General features: G+C 37.7%; 2 protein-coding genes and 1 long non-coding RNA gene across 6 annotated transcripts in view; 1 reads left to right on the top strand and 2 right to left on the bottom strand.

Moving 5' to 3' along the window:
- The window catches only part of LOC139134050 (inter-alpha-trypsin inhibitor heavy chain H3-like), a 43,814-nt gene that overhangs the window by 12,345 nt on the left and 14,209 nt on the right, over positions 1-17,260 (top strand). The window contains exons 2-3 of one of the 2 annotated variants that reach the window (XM_070700915.1): positions 15,130-15,183; positions 15,492-15,649. In XM_070700915.1, coding sequence (XP_070557016.1) covers positions 15,130-15,183; positions 15,492-15,649 — 212 coding nt within the window. Of the gene's footprint in view, positions 1-15,063; positions 15,184-15,491; positions 15,650-17,260 lie in introns of both variants that reach the window. The other variant, XM_070700916.1, reaches the window with a different exon arrangement.
- LOC139134053 (uncharacterized) lies at positions 85-11,506 on the bottom strand. Of its 3 annotated transcripts, none has more exons than XM_070700920.1 (12): positions 11,362-11,505; positions 10,805-10,876; positions 10,608-10,674; positions 10,288-10,394; positions 9,462-9,738; positions 8,482-8,764; positions 7,966-8,204; positions 4,106-4,182; positions 3,719-3,823; positions 2,352-2,486; positions 1,774-1,937; positions 85-1,177 (listed from the first exon to the last, which is right to left on the bottom strand). In XM_070700920.1, exons 7-11 carry the CDS (start codon positions 8,069-8,071, stop codon positions 1,926-1,928), a joined length of 435 nt encoding a protein of 144 aa, XP_070557021.1. In that variant the 5' UTR covers positions 8,072-8,204; positions 8,482-8,764; positions 9,462-9,738; positions 10,288-10,394; positions 10,608-10,674; positions 10,805-10,876; positions 11,362-11,505; the 3' UTR covers positions 85-1,177; positions 1,774-1,925. The 3 variants fall into 3 exon arrangements, 2 of the variants coding, with proteins under 2 accessions (XP_070557021.1, XP_070557020.1); XM_070700919.1 differs by having other exon boundaries at positions 1,042-1,177; positions 2,269-2,486; positions 11,362-11,506; XR_011552704.1 differs by lacking the exon at positions 4,106-4,182 and having other exon boundaries at positions 11,362-11,506.
- Positions 11,852-13,767, bottom strand: LOC139134056 (uncharacterized). Its single transcript, XR_011552705.1, has 3 exons — positions 13,453-13,767; positions 12,300-12,458; positions 11,852-11,993 (listed from the first exon to the last, which is right to left on the bottom strand). It is a non-coding gene; the product is annotated as an uncharacterized lncRNA (long non-coding RNA).

Below are 17,260 nucleotides of genomic sequence, written 5' to 3'. Positions count from 1 at the left end.
GTGTTTGCTCCTATCCCAGTAACTGGTGCATAACTGGTGCATAAAATGTGAAATAGTTAAATAATTCACTAGCCACCACTGTTACCTTGCAAAAACGAACAATCTTTATTTATACCTGGCCTGGCTGTTTGTTGTCACTGGTGACACTGCTTATTGAGAGGTAAATGTCAGGGCATGTACAAGCCTGCGGGACGGAAGAGTTCTTCCTCCTGAGTGGTTCGATATGAAAACAACAACAACAACAAAACTTATACAGAACAACAATAAAACTTATACAGAAATCGATAAACTGCTTCAGGAAGAATAATGCTTACTAACTACCTCAACAAAGGAGTATACAGTGTAAGAATTTGATTCTCATTGACTGTACATAAAAGCGTTTTTAGCACAAACATCAAAAATCTCCTTATTGTAACCTCTGTTGTTTCTAGTCAAAGATATTACCGTTGCTTGTCTTGGTTATGCTATTGGTGGCCCTACTTAGAGTATATCAATTTACCCCAAAAAAAATTTGATTTGTGAGCTCTCACATTTGTTGCCCAAAGGCTTCTTCTGACCCTAACCCTAACGGCAGCACCTGATAAAACAACAAAATCAGCTGAAAATTGCCATTTGTATGCCAAATGTGTTTGGATTCCACAAATTTTGCACTTTTAAACAGCAATGTACGTTTCTTAATCTGACTGAGTCATGGGATATCTCCTTTACAGGGCTACAACCCTAGTTGTACACCAATAAACTGTATAATTTGTTGATCACATAGTACCTGAAGACTACAGAAAATTTATAATAATTTATAAATTATTAGGACTTTGAATTGCACAATATACCCATTATAAAGCACCTAACACTTTTCCTTGCTATATTTTGCTACAAAAACTGTGGCAAGCTTTATGGTCTTTCAAAAGTTCATTCACATTGCTGCATTTATTGTCGACGTGAAACATACTCCTGGACAATGGAAGCTGTTGCCGGTGGGCTCAGAGGTGTAACGTGTGCTGATATTCTTCGTGGATCTGCGGGTTCTAAATCCTCTCTTCTTCTGCTTCCCCCCTGGTCAGCCTGTCGTTTCTCTATAATAAGCTTTTTCAATGGAGCTACTTGTGGATATGTCTTGTTTACCTTCACTGGATAGGCACTCCACCTTCCACTTTTCTTGTTGTAATGCCTATGATAGCTGAATGAAGTAGAATGTAGTTCTCATCAGTCTCTCTGTGACCTTGGCTTAAAATGATAATACTAAAAGTTGTGTCAAGGACAGTGTGAGGAAAAATAATTGTCTATCAGTCATTCATGAGCACACAGACATGCAATATTAAAAGTTTGGATAGTGTAACATTGACCTCTCAATCATGGTTGTGAAGTACAGCCCTACAAAAGTAACTTGCAATGATGCATTTTGATTTGCTGAAACAGGGTAGGGATGTGATCTTACTGCCAGCACCTCCCATACTAGTTTGACATTGCTAGATCAAATACACCCCAAAACTTCCATGAATGTAATGTGATACAAAAGTAGCACTGAGGTAAAGTTCAACATTCTTGTTCCTGTTCTTTATTGGAATCCAATTAGCCTTTCTCCAGGTAGTGGCTGTTTTTCATGGAGCCAAAAATATAATCTTTGGAAGAACATAAAATTAAATTCTGATAAACAAAGACTCTAAATTAAAAACAAACAAACAGTGATATGGCTATGAAAATTTCCCACATGAGTAGTAATAATAGTACTACTGTTCTGCAAAGTTGGCAAAGTAAATGTCGTGTTCTACTTACACAATTTCACCCTTTTTGTTTCTCATAATTTCCCTGCTGTGGTGAACATTGTGATCCACTGCTGCTAAACGATTCCGGCTCTGTATACTGGTGGCACATATGAAAACCTCTTTGCAGCATACACAAGTATACTCTGCTGGAATGTCTCTAACTCAGCAGTACTTCTGCAAAAATTGAAACCAACAAACTTTGCATTATTCGAGCAAAAGGAATCAAAGATGTGTGGGAACAGAATATGCTACTGTCAGTTTGAGGACTTAAAAGAGAGGTTCTCTATCAGCTTTATCTGTGAGCAAATTAACTAACTAGATGCACAAATTCCTATGAAAACAAGGGACTAAAATCACATGGACAGTCAGTGTCAACAACATCTTATGCGAGAACCAGGGACTGAAGACTTCCTGTTTAGAGTTACATGTGCAGGTACCGCAGCAAATTTCCATCATTTACCATCAGTGTATTACTTTGTAATTTAACATAAACCTGCTAACTTACCTACAATTTACGAAGTAGGGAATTTGATTTGTAAATCTCTTGTCCATGACAATTTTCACCAGTGCTACATGAGCTGGACTAACCTTTTCTAGCCATTCCTTGTCACTGTCTGCAGATTCTGTTAGAGGTCCATGGTTACAAGAATTAGTTCCCTGGCCATATGATAAGACCCATTCGTGTTCATTTGTAACATGATGAATCACACCACACCAAAGTCCCTGTGATGGAAGCATAATAAATACTTCAGTTATCATACATTTTAACATTCCTCATAATGAAAAATACCACACTAGTAGTTTCTATAGACAGTCTCTATTAGCTAAAATGAAATCATAAAATGTCATGAGTCTAGAGAGTGAGATGTACACTTAACATAAATTATGAGACAAACAAGTAATCGCTGATGACACAGTCCCTACTTGTAAATGGGTACTTTAATTGCAATTCCTCAGAGAGGATAGAGTCCTCTTCATTAATTAGGTCTGCAATAAAAATACTGCGATACAGAGGAGCTCAATGGCCAAGAATGAGTTCTATGGTGGTGACAACATAAAACCAATGTAGGCCGCCATCCTAATTACAAAAGGTCATTAAATGAGTCAATTAGTAATTAATTGACAGGATGACATTGCCAAATATTATTGCATCCTATCGTAACACTGACAGATTATCACCGGTACTATATTTTATAACGTTTGATGCAGTATTTACAACATTACGAGATCAACATCTGTACCAAGTTTCATCAAATTTGACACAGTATTTGTAGATATATCACTCAAATTAGGAAAGTTCATTACATATGCAATTACAAATTAATTAAAATGACACTGATAAATGTCTTTTTCACTGTTAAAGTAATGTGAGCTTAACATCTGTACCAAGTTTCATGAAATTTGATGCAGTATTTCTTGATATATCGGCCTAATTACGAAACTTCAGTAATTGACATGATAATGCTACATGCCATGAAACAAATTGATGTGCATATGTATGAAATAGGTCAATGTCCTTGTACCAACTTTGAATGATACTGGTGGAAATATGTCTGAGTTATGGCTCCATACATGAAAAAATCGTAACAAAATGGCCTACGGCAGCCATATTGGATCTTATCACAAAACAAATCAACGTGCATATGTATGACATATAAAGTAATCCTTGAACCAAGTTTGAATTAAATAGCTCCAGGCATCTTCGAGATATCTGCGTGAACGGACGCACGCACGCACGCATGCACACATGCATGCACGGATATTGTCAAAACCATAAGTCCCCACGGACACTGTCCTGGGGGAATAATAAGATTGAAAATGTGTACGGCAACACTCCTCCCTCACTCTGTTTCTTTGGCCAAATAACGTCCATACGAGTGGACTGCTAAGTGTGATTTCCATCAACAGAAATAATTGAACGTTTTGTATTTCAAAAGGCATTCATACACTCTTACCAGGAACTCTTCATAAGTTGAAGCTTTTTGGCAGCAATACCAAAAATGATTCCTGATATGCCTGCTCCATTTCTGAAGGGCTTTACAGTTCTTCTGCTGACCAGCCTTGAAAGCAGATAAAGAAAAACTTGACTCAATCCTCATAAAAGATAACACTTTACTGACAACGACTTAAGATATCAGTACATGTATATTAAAATGTAGGTGTCGGGAAAAAATTATTTGTATGTGAAATGGGCTTTATGGTGGCATAAATAACTATGCATTATTGCATGTATAGCAGCAGCTCACACTACAGAGGACAGCTAATTCAAACCAAGTGATGCATCATTCTTGATGAAAAATGACAAACATATACCTTGATTTAACATTGCAACAGCAACAAACCTTCGTTATTTTTTTCCCAAGGTTCTTGGCAGCATGCCATATATCAAATGAATGTGGGATACCAGGGTATGTGGTCTCTCACCAAAAAGAGATACAGGAAGGATTAACTGCCAATAAGGTGGTGCTCAGTGTTTCATTTACAGCATAGGTTCATGCATTGCAGGATTAGCTATGTATAACCCATGACTTGCCTTTACATACTTAATAGACAAGTTATTGTAAATGACATAGTCTAAAATTTCCGGGCAAAGTCTGCTAGACCAGGACTAGTGAAAAATATAATCTACTAGTCCTGCATAAAAATTCACTAGTCCTGCATAGGTTTCAGTTCGCATATGATTCTTGTACACACACATAATTTTATTCGTATTTGTAGGTCAATGATTTTACTGCTTACACGTACATGTACTTTCTTAATGTAAGGGAGTTTATTTATTAGAAAACCACACGGGTGGTCAAGAATGGCTACATTTACGTACCATCAGCCTACAAGTGAATGTCTACTTGGCTGACAGATGGTTGAAGAAAACATCATCAATATCAGCATCATCATCATTTGGCTTTACTTTCAATTTATGTCCTTGAATATGTCTACTATGCAAACTACTGTCAAGCCAATGGGCAATACTTCTGTCAGGATCAAAGTCTTTCAGTTCAGGGCCTTCTGTCATTATCATTAATTGGTGACGCAAAGATTCCTGAGTCATGACAGATCGAAGTTGTGTTTTTGATGACATTTTGTTTAGAGAAAGCTCTCTCACAGCTGGCTGTGCTAGGGGATACAGCCATAACAAATTCAATGAGTTTTATCATTGCATTTAGAGAAGTTGGTTTGTTTTGTAGCAACATACTGTAAACATCAACTGGTTTTGCAGTGCGCCACACTTTACAATACACTTTCAGAGCTGGCCATTGGCTCACAATTTCATTTCTCTCATCTTCTGAGAAATGTGGATACAGGTAAGTCTCAAGTAGTTCAATCAGTTCAGAAACGCCATAAGCAGCCATTGCTGATGATCTACAGGCCACTTCTGGAAGTTGAAGATCATCAGGAGTGAAAGGGGTTTCTCCTGTAACACACTGAATCTTGATTTCAGGTAAGTAATTGTGCTGTCGACAATGCAATCAGTAAAATTTGTTGCCAAGTCATCAGCATTCCTTCCTGGGCTACTGTGCAGTTTGACCTCTGCAAACATCTTCTTCTGTATGTCAAATTTGTCAAGGACTCACGAGTATTCTTTCCTGGATACAACTTTAAAGCATTTAGGGCCAGCAATGTCTGTTCCAGTGCATCTGGAATTTCCATAATGAGTAATTTCTCCTCCTGAAATGCCCTGGATAATTGTGCTAGCAAAGGTAGGTAATCCAGCATGAAGTGGAGAAGTCTGACAAATTTGATGGCAGTGATAGCTTTGTGATATCCTTTAGCTTTGCTTCCAGCATCAGCAGTTGCCTTGGCATCAGTAGCTGTGTTTTCAAGGTGAGTTACTATAGCTTGATAGTTATGCCTAACAGCCTTCACAGCTCTTTCTTTGCTGGACAGCCATCGTACCTGCCTTACTCCACTTAGATGACACAGGTTTTGCTCTAGCATGTCAGATATTGCCTGCAATTCTCTTCTCCTCTTTGGAGAATAGTGGTAGAATGAAAATATTCCCTTGAAAGTCTCCTCAAAACTGCTGAGGCCGCTCAGTGTTACTTTGTTAGCATCCAGTGCTGCAAGCTCCAACTTGTGTGCAATACACTGCAGAGATATTAGTGTTGGGAAGATGTCCTTCATTCGTTTCACCACTCCATTTTTTTCACCAAAATTGACTGATGCTCCATCGAAATTGGCCATTATCAAACTTGGTTTGACTTCATCATTATCTGGTCGTAACATATCAAGGCTTAAATCAACCTGTGAAAGTCCTGCTTCTATGGCATTCATAATACCTTGAGCATTGGCAGTTTCAAGCGACACAATGTCTATTTCTCTGCATACGGGCATACCGTCAACAGGACTGACGTATCTCAGAAATACAACTTCCTGCTCGATAACCGCTACATCAGTCGAACCATCACCCAATATACTGACAAAATTAACATTCATTATCTCTGAGCGTATACCACTTTTGAGACTTTCGTAGATAGATGCCAAAAACACCTTAAGGCTCGGTATGTTCTGATAGTTTTCGCCAAGTTGCAAACCATTTACTTGTTGAAGTTGACACATAAGCATGAAGTCCGAGAACGGTTTGCCACTCTTTGCCACGGCATAGGCAGTACGGAAAAGTTTTCTCATTCTGTCTCTTTGTCCATCATTCAGTTTCATAACTGCCTTCCCTAAAGGAGTAGCTGATACATTTGGTTGAAATTTTGATTGATATGACTTATCTGTCATGTTCTTTAACCCAACATCTCGGAAATACCGGCGAGTGCAAGTAGCATGTTCGACAGTTTTCTCATGTGACTTCAGAGGGTCCACTTTAAAGTTCGCTGTCCCTTTAAAAAGGGCACTACTTTTATCGGCAATACTGGGGAATTTCCGACAGTAGGAGCAGAACATTTTTTCTCCGTCATAGCTGACCCAAGGCCATTGTTGGGTCCAGGTAGGCACAAAACGTCGTTTACGCTTGAACTTGTCATACTTTTGATCCTTTGACAAAGTATCACCAGCTGGTAAAGTTGCAGAAGTTTCGGTATGACTGTCTGCTTCGATGGCCTCGACACCAGCACTACCACTGTGAATGTCAACACTCACAACAGACGAACTTGATGTGGGTGAAATCACTTGAGCTTCTCCTGTAGTAGGAGGTTGGCTAAATGTCACTTCAGGACCATCAGGTTGCTCAACATGCTCTACACAGGCCCGCTTTGTTGGTGGATGGGCTGAGTTTGATCCCCAATTGAATCAAGAGTTCGTTGCATAATCAATCCAACAACACGTGTGTGATCCTGAACACGAGGTGACTCATATACTTGATTTACTTTCAATTGTCTAGGAATGACCTAATTAGGGGCACCCCCCTATTAGTGGTTATCGGTATGCATGAGATCTCGTGTAATGAGAGATCTCGCTAATGAGAGATCTGCTAATCAGTACACGTCACTGTGCAGGAAGATGATGTAAACATTTCGTGGCTATGTTGTATAGTGCTACGCATATACGCGTACAGAGCAAGCGGGAGTCTCACTAATGGCTGAGTTTATGACAAATTTTGTATCGGATTGCAGTTTACGACCGAAATAGAGTGCAGGGAAAGGTAGTAACAAAGTATTCTTGCACTGGACCGCGGTCTAGTGAAAAATTTTAGTTACTAGACCGATGTGGATTTTCGCTAGACCGTGACCTCGGACCAGCGGAAATTTTAACCCCTGAGTCACCCTTTTCATTAATTTCAAAAGCATCATCAGAAGTCGTCATGGTGACAGCAATCATGATGAAGTGAATTTGGGAAAATGGCTGGGAAAGTATGTGCACTGCTGATGTTCCAAGTACTAGTGGAATAAATGTAGCTAAATTTGTGTAATGGTTGGCTATATGAAAAAGTACAACAAAGAGGTAGGAATTGAGTGATATGATGTCTTAGTGATGGTTTACGATAAAGACGGATGAACAAACCTTTAAGTCCCTCATCTTGGCTATGACTGCAACAACATATGATCAATATCAACTGAATTATTTCATGTTGTCATGTTCTTGTTATCAAGAACAAAGTTCATTTATCATGAAAGCTGTTACATGCTCTTTTTAATTCTGACTACCGGTAGTTAATTTTACAGTTAAATATTAGTATGATGAAACAACTTAAAAAAAAGCAGGTTGATTTGCTGTTGTTTATATGGTAGTTAAAAAGAGAAATATTTATCAAACTTACTCATCAGGTATGCAATTTGAGTGTGGGCATCTGTTACTGCTTCTTTTATCTGCAGTCCCTTATCACGGAGCTGGTTTAACCCTTCTTGAAATGCTGCTCTTTCCATGATGGTTGATTTTTTGTCAGTTTGATGTTTGTTTATGGTTACAATCTCCAAAATGTCTTTGGATTCGTTTTCCAATAGATAGTGTATGTACAGTACTGTGCACAGTATCCAGGAGAGTCCATTCTTCCATCACCTTGTGATATCGTAAAATAAGCAGATATACCACAATTACACTGAGCGTAAAATTCTACTACTTTAAGAGCAATGAATACATATTCATATAAGCAAATTTCTCAATAATTTGTGGTAATCAAATCTCAGTCAATGTGCATTGTTCATAAGGATTGCGCCATGTCTATTCAATGCACAAATTTTTCTTAAATGACATAGAATGCATGCTGGACGAAGACAAATGTGTATAGTACGGTACTCTGTCCTACAGTAACAGTCACTACAGTAACGTTACTCACCAAGAATAACAATCTCCTTATCTTGATACTTGGTAAGTATTTCCTGTTGATGTGAAAGCCAATATTCATCCACACATGGAACTAGATAGTGCCGCTGTATTTTGAAGAATGTACTACTACTGACTATCTTCAACCTTAACATCTTGGCAAATAAAGCAATTTTGCTGTAATTGTTTCCGGACATCAGTATGGAGGCCGATGTAAGCAGGTCTCCACTGTGAAGCCGTCGTTTGAGAAGGGGCTGTGAGCACCACTTGTATTCTACATGACCAGAAGGGCATACCTACAATAAAGTATCAAGATAAGTTTAACATTAACTCTGTTTGTAACTACAGATTTGTATAATAATACTATGTACTCTGGACATATGAACATAATGATCAAACTCAGAATCTTGTACAGGATTAACAAGATATTCACACAGCAACCCCTTAGATCACAGAACAGGCCCTGATCTATCTTTGATAAAGGGAATGGCCTGTGTTTTTCGTTGGATTTACAGCTGCTTTCACAGGCATGCAACATACATATTGAACGTTCACGTATACAGTTCTGTAGTCTCTGTCCAGCTATTTCTGTGATCACATTGATGAAATTTGTGTCTGTATTGATAACAGACATGGAGAAGTGTTGAACCTACAGGGTTTGTTACAGTTATGTAAATTCACAAGATGTTTAAAACTGTTAGGATGTGAACGGCCTGATACTTCACGTATGTATAATATGGCTGTAACAACATGAATCCACAGTAATTATGACTTAGTCAAAATTCTTTACATAACAGCAGTGAACACTGTATACGTCAATCTCCTAGCGTGATGAGAGCCATGCTGTCATGAGGACATTAAGTCTGTAGTATGTTAGTATGTCATTGCACGTCACCTTGTACCCAGTTTAAAGTAGAACATTATGAAGGCCAGAGACATGAAGTGTCACTGACTGAATCAAAGTATTACATCAGGGTCAAAGACTGTACATACCCATGATAGATACAGTGCTGACCCTACTGTATTTTTTGAAATGGTCAGCATTCCTTTACAGTCTGAGTTGCTGCATGTTGACTTGAGTTCAGCTTTGGCCAACAAAGTAACTGGCCTAGACTTATCAAATAGAAGTCCTCTTCAATAAGTCTGTTAACATCTGCCTCACTTCTCACTCTTGTTACACCCGATTCTCCTTGTTCCTGTATAGTTGGCACTTCTGTCATCAAACTCTGAATGGTCAGATGGAAAGTCTTCCATGTCAATTCCATGGGACCTGTGAGAAGTATCAATATACATGCTAATTTCAAATTTCAAATTATGATAAGAGTTGTTTAGCACGATGTATTTACTAATGTGTTGCTAATGATGGATAAGTAGTCTGTTTGCGATAAAAATTATGCCCTGCATTGAAAACATTACTCAGAATTTCAATTGTGTAAAAGTACCACAATAGAAAATTAAATTTTTCCAGGATTTATTGCAGGGAAGTGTTGTCACTACTCAAATCAACATATTGTATCAGCACATGTAGACATATCAATTTGACATGATTTCTTGTGGTAAACTTCATCTTTGTAATAGTGTTTGAAAATTCAATGAATTTTAAGGATTTTGAACCTTATGAACATTACATGCATGAACTTCAGACTATAGCAAAGATATGCAAACACAAATGCATGTATATCATAGTGTCCCAACAGCAGTTATGGCAGACCAGTGTCATGGTTATGTTACACACCATGTGCCCTCTTTGTACAGGACCAATTTGTAGCCAGCTACGTACACCTGACAAAACCCTTGTACAATAAATTGTTTTACTTACTGTATAGTTATATTGAAGCTTGGTTCATAATCCGGATCTCCATCATAGTATGACAGATAAATACGATCATAATAATGTTTGGATCAATTGTCTCATCTATACTCACACTTGAGGTGAAACATATAATGTTGTGATTATCACATTGCAAACTGTGCAACTATTAAAATAGTCAGTACATATATCATGAAATGTATATATCTTCCAAAGTGTGGAACAATATAAAAATAATCAACAATATTGCTAAAGCTTACATCAGTGATGTGCCAGTCTGTTGTCATACTACTTATTGTCTTTTCTTTCAAAATACTAAAAGGACTTACTCAAATGGGTCCACAAAAGATTCTGATATGGTACTCTTTTTTTCCTCTTCCCATTCTGCCACTAGCACTGCAATGTGGAAGTTAAATATTACATTCGTCATTAGGATGTCACAAAAGATTACATATTGTTGTAGAAGTTATTTAGTGTGTTCTAGAAATTATGTAGAGTGACACTAAAATAAATTGAGCTTATGTACCTTGTTGTTGGTTCTGTTTCTGTTTGGTGTTCCTTGTCTTGCATTTCCTCCACTCCTGACATCAACATGTCACTGGATTAAAAACATGAAAAGACATTGTAAGCATACCCAAGCACAGGAAATAATTCATACATAATTATCTAACTTGGCATAGGTAACTTTGAACAAACAGAAAACATTTACAATGGAAAAGATTTTTGACTTTCACGGAAATTTTGTGACTTTCAGAGAAATTTAAATTCACATGCACATGAGCAGACACCAATTTGAGTAAAAGATACTTTTGATCTGTCCAACAAGTACATCAAGATCTTAGCCATCTCTTTCAGTTTAACTTTAAAATGTCTGAGATGTCTGAAGAGATGTCTTCCATTGTATCCACAGATCAAGGGTAAGATAAACATTGTGTAATGAACTTCTCATGGCCCTGGTGTACATGTTTGTGAAGGAAACAGAACTCCAAGCAATAGGATAGAAATCACGTTAGACCACTGTATCCTGCAGCTGTAGTTTGAATATTACTAACAAAGAAAAGCAGTAATAACTACTTTTCTTACCCTTGATCTGTGGATACAATGGAAGACATCTCTTCAGACATCTCAGACATTTTACAGTTATGCTCAACGGAAAGTAGACGATGAGATTAAATGATACCTTACTCAATTACTAATTTACATCAGACACTTTATTTCTAAAACTACACTAGTACCTCACAATATTGCTTGCGAGCGGCAAGTTCTCAAAGACAAGAATAACAAATACCAGACCTAAATGATTCCTTAACATAACAGTCGCTTGCCTGCTTCTCTGCCGACATGAGTGCCTTATCTCTTTCCACTGGTTTATTGCCGTAATCTTATACCACGATACTAATTACACAGCGACAAAAAGACAACTGTAGTTCTTGCTGAAATGTCGGCAGAGAAGCAGGCAAGCGACTGTTATGTTAAGGAATCATTTAGGTCTGGTATTTGTTATTCTTGTCTTTGAGAACTTGCCGCTCGCAAGCAATATTGTGAGGTACTAGTGTAGTTTTAGAAATAAAGTGTCTGATGTAAATTAGTAATTGAGTAAGGTATCATTTAATCTCATCGTCTACTTTCCGTTGAGCATAACTGTAACTGTACTTGCAGTCAGTTGCTGACCTGCTGGCGTTGATGATGTGGGCTGTTTTGGCACATTTTTTCTTCTGAAATAGAAATAAATGGAATCAAGTTATTATGTAAAAGCCACTGAGACCAGATCATTACTACCTTGTCAGTTCTAGTACCTCCGCTGTCAACAGCATACACTGTCTACTTTGTTGATCATACAGCTGCACAGATTTCTCATAAACAAATAACACTTCTTTGTTTGGAAAGTTTGAACATTGTACAGCTACCATAATGACTGAACAAACAACTATTCTTGTTTGTTGTTATTCATCTTTCCATTACAGTAAAATGTCTACCAGTTACATTTAACAATTACACAAAGAAGTGAAATGATATCTTACCCATGACCAGATGAAACTGATGATGTACTAGACAACTCATATAGTTGCTCAATTATATGAGGTGATGCTGAATGCCTAATTGTCCTAGAGGAAGAAGGCTCATTTACAGGTGGTAATGCTTGTTCCGGCAACACTTCATGACTCCTGGTCCTGTGATAACTGAAGTAATTTATGAAAAAAGGGAAACCAAAATATGTTACAAATGCCTTATAAAATGTACATGTTATTTTAGCGATCAATCAGCCGCCCCTTCCCATAATGTTCTTTTTTTTAAAAAAAAAGGTAAGAAATTTCAAATGCGCTATGAATTGCTATGTTGTAAGTTTTGATCGAATTCTTGTTGACAAAAAATTCATGAAGCTGTATAACATACTAAAAGCTTTCGGTTAGATTTGGAGACACTGTTTTACATTTAAATAACGCTATCTCTGTACTATTGGTCATGGAACTTGGACCCATGACGTTTAGACAGTTGTTTCCGATATTTCAATGATTTTTCACCAAATTATTTAAAATGCTTATTCTTCTCTAACCTTATATCTTGTCCCGTGGGGGGGTTTTGCCGACTCTTTTAACCACAGCGGTCAAATTTTTAGCGAGCATAACCTTAGTTTGCCTTCGGACCTGCGCTGTAGCATGATATACTGTAGCCTCTGCATGGCAGGGCTGTGTTACCAGCGTTACAGTATACGGTGGTAACAACAGTACTAACACACAGCCCCGCCACGCAGAGCTACATGGATCATGGGTGTCTATTTTTTACATCCATGCATGCATGGATACAGCCGTGACTAAACCACATGATAGATACAGTACATACGAATTACACAATTCGGGAAAAAAATCGTTTGTTTGGCACACGTTTATTGTCGGCCTGCTGTGTAGACGTGGTTGGCAAATGTGTATATTCTTTGCAAACACGGTTCAGTAGTACATGGTAGCCCAATCGGAAACAAAGCAGTGCCAAAACGTCTTGGGTCCCGGTGACGAAGCGTTTGGGACCGAAATATACTGGGCAGGAATGGTTGGCTTAGAAACCATGAAAATGTTCAGACTACGAAGAACGATGTGTCCCCGAGGCACAAATTATGTGAACTTAGTATTAACGCTAGACGCGTCGGGCCGCACTCTCACACTGTCTCATTACCCTTACCTGTCGATCAATTCTGCCGCCAAATCGGGATTAGAAAGGCCCAGTTCATCCTTTAAATCCTGCCATCTTGTGATCTGGTTGCCGATGTATATCTTGCATTGACGCTTCAATGCATTGCCACGCAGCTGCCTTCGCTTTTTTGCCGAGCTCGTAGTAACAGGTGTCCGCGCGGGCCCCGTCCACGCTTAGCGATGGACGACGCCATGTTGAATCTGTGAATAAACGTCCAGTCACGAACGAAGGTCGATGATACGCGTATGCACGCCCAATAGTAAGTTCATCTACAGGGACAAATCGTGGTTTGAATGTAAATCATGAAAAAATGTCAAAAGTTCCAGCTCTTGGGGCTGGCTCCACAAGGATTGGGATTGCGCGCTATCCTAAAACCGTTGGGGCGGAGCCTGTCACTCAAACACACCAACCAATCAGTTCCAACCTTGGAAAATCGCTGCGAGTCAGCAGAAAATAGTCAGACACTCGCTTGTGAACCGATGCACGGCCCACTGTGTGGTATACAGAAAGCCTGCTTTTCTAATTCAAGACACACACAGTGACTGCCAACTATATATCAGTTCACAGGCGACTATAGTAAGAGAGTGGTTTGTCTTTTCTGCCTTCTACTATACTAAGTATTCATCTTTTGCTATAAGAACAAAGTATAGTGCAGCTATACACATATACATTGTACACATACGAAGTGGTACAATAGGTGTCACCGTCTCTGTTGTAATGATCACATGACTGCAAGTCACTGAATGTATACCACAGTGATCTAGATAGGTTTTCCTGTGAAAGTTTAACAGTGTCCAAGGGGATGAAATACACAAATATGTGTTTAACCTGTCAAACACATGCACATGTACCTACATCTTGTAAAGTCTTCTTTGCTACAATTTATTTCAATTTTTTTGATATATAAATAATTATAAATATTTGTCAGTTTATCCAGACATGGTGTGTGTCATTTTTGTTACCACTGTGATGCCATAAATCTATCAAAGCACACTCCATTCACTTATAGGTAGTACACCTATCAATGGTTTCCACCAGGGAGAGAAGTGTGGCCCTAACAGTGGAATTTGACATTTTTTCAAGCCATGTCAATATATCCCTACCGGCAGGCTACAAAAATATGTCAAATACCCAAGGAGGAGGGGGGAGTTGGAGGCTATACATTTGTATGATTTTACACCTTGACTTGATCAGTCAAAATTATAGCTAACATTTTGCAGTATTGTGAAATTGCCCTGCTGTGCGTATTGTGGTGATCAAATTCTGGTATAAGATTTGCAATCCATTTCTCCATTTTCTCTCCACTGACTTATGAAATACATCTATCTATACCAATTTAAACTGCCCTATTATTCTCCAGCAATCAGATGCAACAAAAGCAAGCAATGTTCACTGCAAGGATATACCGGGATAGTTTGAAGCCGGATGCAGTGTGTATATACCCTCATTAATGTGTGCAAATTAGACAGTATCTTTATAGTTTCCATGGTGATATTGGTAGTGACAGTCTAAGTACCATACCTGTCCTTCACAGATATTCACAAAAAGTCTTGAACAAAATTTCTGACAAATATTTTCTTTTTTGCATATCAATACCAGAACTGTTATACGTCAAATGAGTCCCGTTGATACAAATTGTGTTGTTTTATTTCCATTCTCTGTCAGGTCACTGAACATAAATGGAGGATATTCCGAAGAGATGTCCAGGAAGAAACTGAGGTAGAAAGTCTTGTTCTTGTCGGGCATGTCCTTCCAATTCACACATAATTTTGACAAAGATTCAAAAAATTATGGAGGCAAATTATTCATGACTTTCTTCTGTTGCACAATAAAAATGCATTTTTTGTGACAGTAGTGCACCATATTTTAAAACTAAATTGATTTTTCAAATTTTAGAGAGAACTGAAATGTCTTCATTGAAATTTCTATATTTCTATATTTCTGTATGCTATCTTGACAACATGTCAAAATCTCTCATGTTTTTAGATAGTCGTTGATGTCATTTGTGAAATGCCTATTTATTTTAGCCACTTGACATTGAAAGCCTGCATGTGACTTCATCCATTACGGCCAGATATTCCAAGTCAGTGACCAGCAGTAGAATGACCAATGATGAAAGTCAATCCAAGGAGGCGATCTTTAAAATGCTTTTGCCTGAGACAGCTTTCATTTCCAATTTCTCCATGTAAGTAAAACTTGAAGCCCACACCTATTTCTTGTTTGCTTGTTGCAGTAGGATGTTGGTCATACAATGATTTGAAACTAAGATATTGTTACTCTGTGGCTCTCATATTCCATGCACTTGTAGTGCTTAAACTTTCAAAAGCCAGTGTGTGAGTTAGTTATAGAATATTTACTGATATTCTTGATAAACAATAAATGTGCCTGTTAACTCAAAGACTGTTAACTCAAAAGAAAGCTGCAAAAAAAGAATGGTTTAAAATATGTTTGTATCATGATTTGCAAACCATTTTGGATGTTAATGTCCAGATTTTTAGATGTGAAAGCATGTCCGTGTGACATGAAATGGAAAAGTGGTTTTGGTGTCTTTGTTATACCATGTCATGTGTTGTTATGACTCTATGCCACAATGTGGTAATGGTGTCACTGAGCCGTTTCGAAATGCCCCTACTTCTTTGAGTGTTCAAGTGGTGGCCTAGATGTATGACATGCATGCCAATTCGGTAATATTCGTTCCACAATCTCTCCATATCTAAACTTTTTCATAATTTTTTATATCAAGTTATGAAAATGCATACAATCACAAGATAATGGCAATTTCAAACATGACCTCTTTGAAAAATTCGTCTTGCTCACTTTTATTCCATATTTCTCAATGCAAATGTGCAGTCATGGAGACTCTCACCAAATCTATCTCTGAAAATACATTAAACAGAGACCTTTATAATTCAACCTCTCTATTAATTCAACCATCCCTATTTCTTTGACAAAATGATTCATTTTACCGTTTGATATTTGATAAGAGAAACTCTCCAATGTCAATTATTTCGACCAGAACATTTTGGCCATCCAAAAGTCTATTTAGTTGGTAAATGAACATTATTTCAAGACAGAGAAAACATCGGTCCTTGCAAAATAATGACACTACATTTGTGTCAAATCATGCTCAGTCTCAAAGTTGTAGAGCATCGTTAGTGGCCGGCCAGATAGACTTCAAAGTTCAACTTGTTTAAGTATTTTATTTGTGACATTGCAATACCAAAATACAAATTAATCAATGTTTGGCCGTAAGAAAACTTCATGAAGTACCCTTACTTTGGATTGGAGCTTTCTCTACATCACAAACTTTGTCTCATACAGAATTTTTAAGTTGGCCGCCCTCTATGAATTCAACCAGTAAAATTATTTTGGTGGTGTTAATTTACTATTAATTCACTGATTTTAACTTGTGATTGTTTTTTCCAACTGTTGTCATGTTTTGGTTTTGAAGTTCCCTACATATCATGTACCTGATGCTGTTAACTTGCACTCTATCGGCAATCATGGATACAGCTCAGAGGAGAACTATCTGTGATGATTACTTCAAAAAAAAAAATTGGATTTAGACAAACTTTCTGTAATATGATCCTAGTATCATTTGATGAATTCCCATTATTTAGTTCTTGATAGATAATTATTACATTTATTAAAATATCTTTTATACATCAATAGAGGGCACTGTGTGGCTATGTTTATATATAACAGAAAATTCAGAGCTTGTAAATTGCCAAACCATGCGTGATTATATTATATAGCATTTAACCTAAGTGTCAATTTATGATTATCCATGGATAAA

The sequence above is a fragment of the Ptychodera flava genome, chromosome 5, assembly GCF_041260155.1.
Source record: "Ptychodera flava strain L36383 chromosome 5, AS_Pfla_20210202, whole genome shotgun sequence".
In the NCBI taxonomy this organism is placed as follows: Eukaryota; Metazoa; Hemichordata; class Enteropneusta; family Ptychoderidae; genus Ptychodera; species Ptychodera flava.
The sequence above is the reverse complement of the archived record's forward strand: the minus strand, read 5'-3'. Positions and strand labels throughout refer to the sequence as shown.

Coding starts and splice junctions, on each gene's coding strand:
- LOC139134053 (XM_070700919.1), bottom strand. CDS start 8,071: ATGGAAAGAGCAGCATTTCAAGAAGGGTTAAACCAGCTCCGTGATAAG. Junction 4,183..7,965: donor TCAAATTGCATACCTGATGA/GTAAGTTTGATA, acceptor CTTTTTGGTGAG/AGACCACATACCCTGGTATC. Junction 2,487..3,718: donor CAACTTATGAAGAGTTCCTG/GTAAGAGTGTAT, acceptor CTTCCATCACAG/GGACTTTGGTGTGGTGTGAT.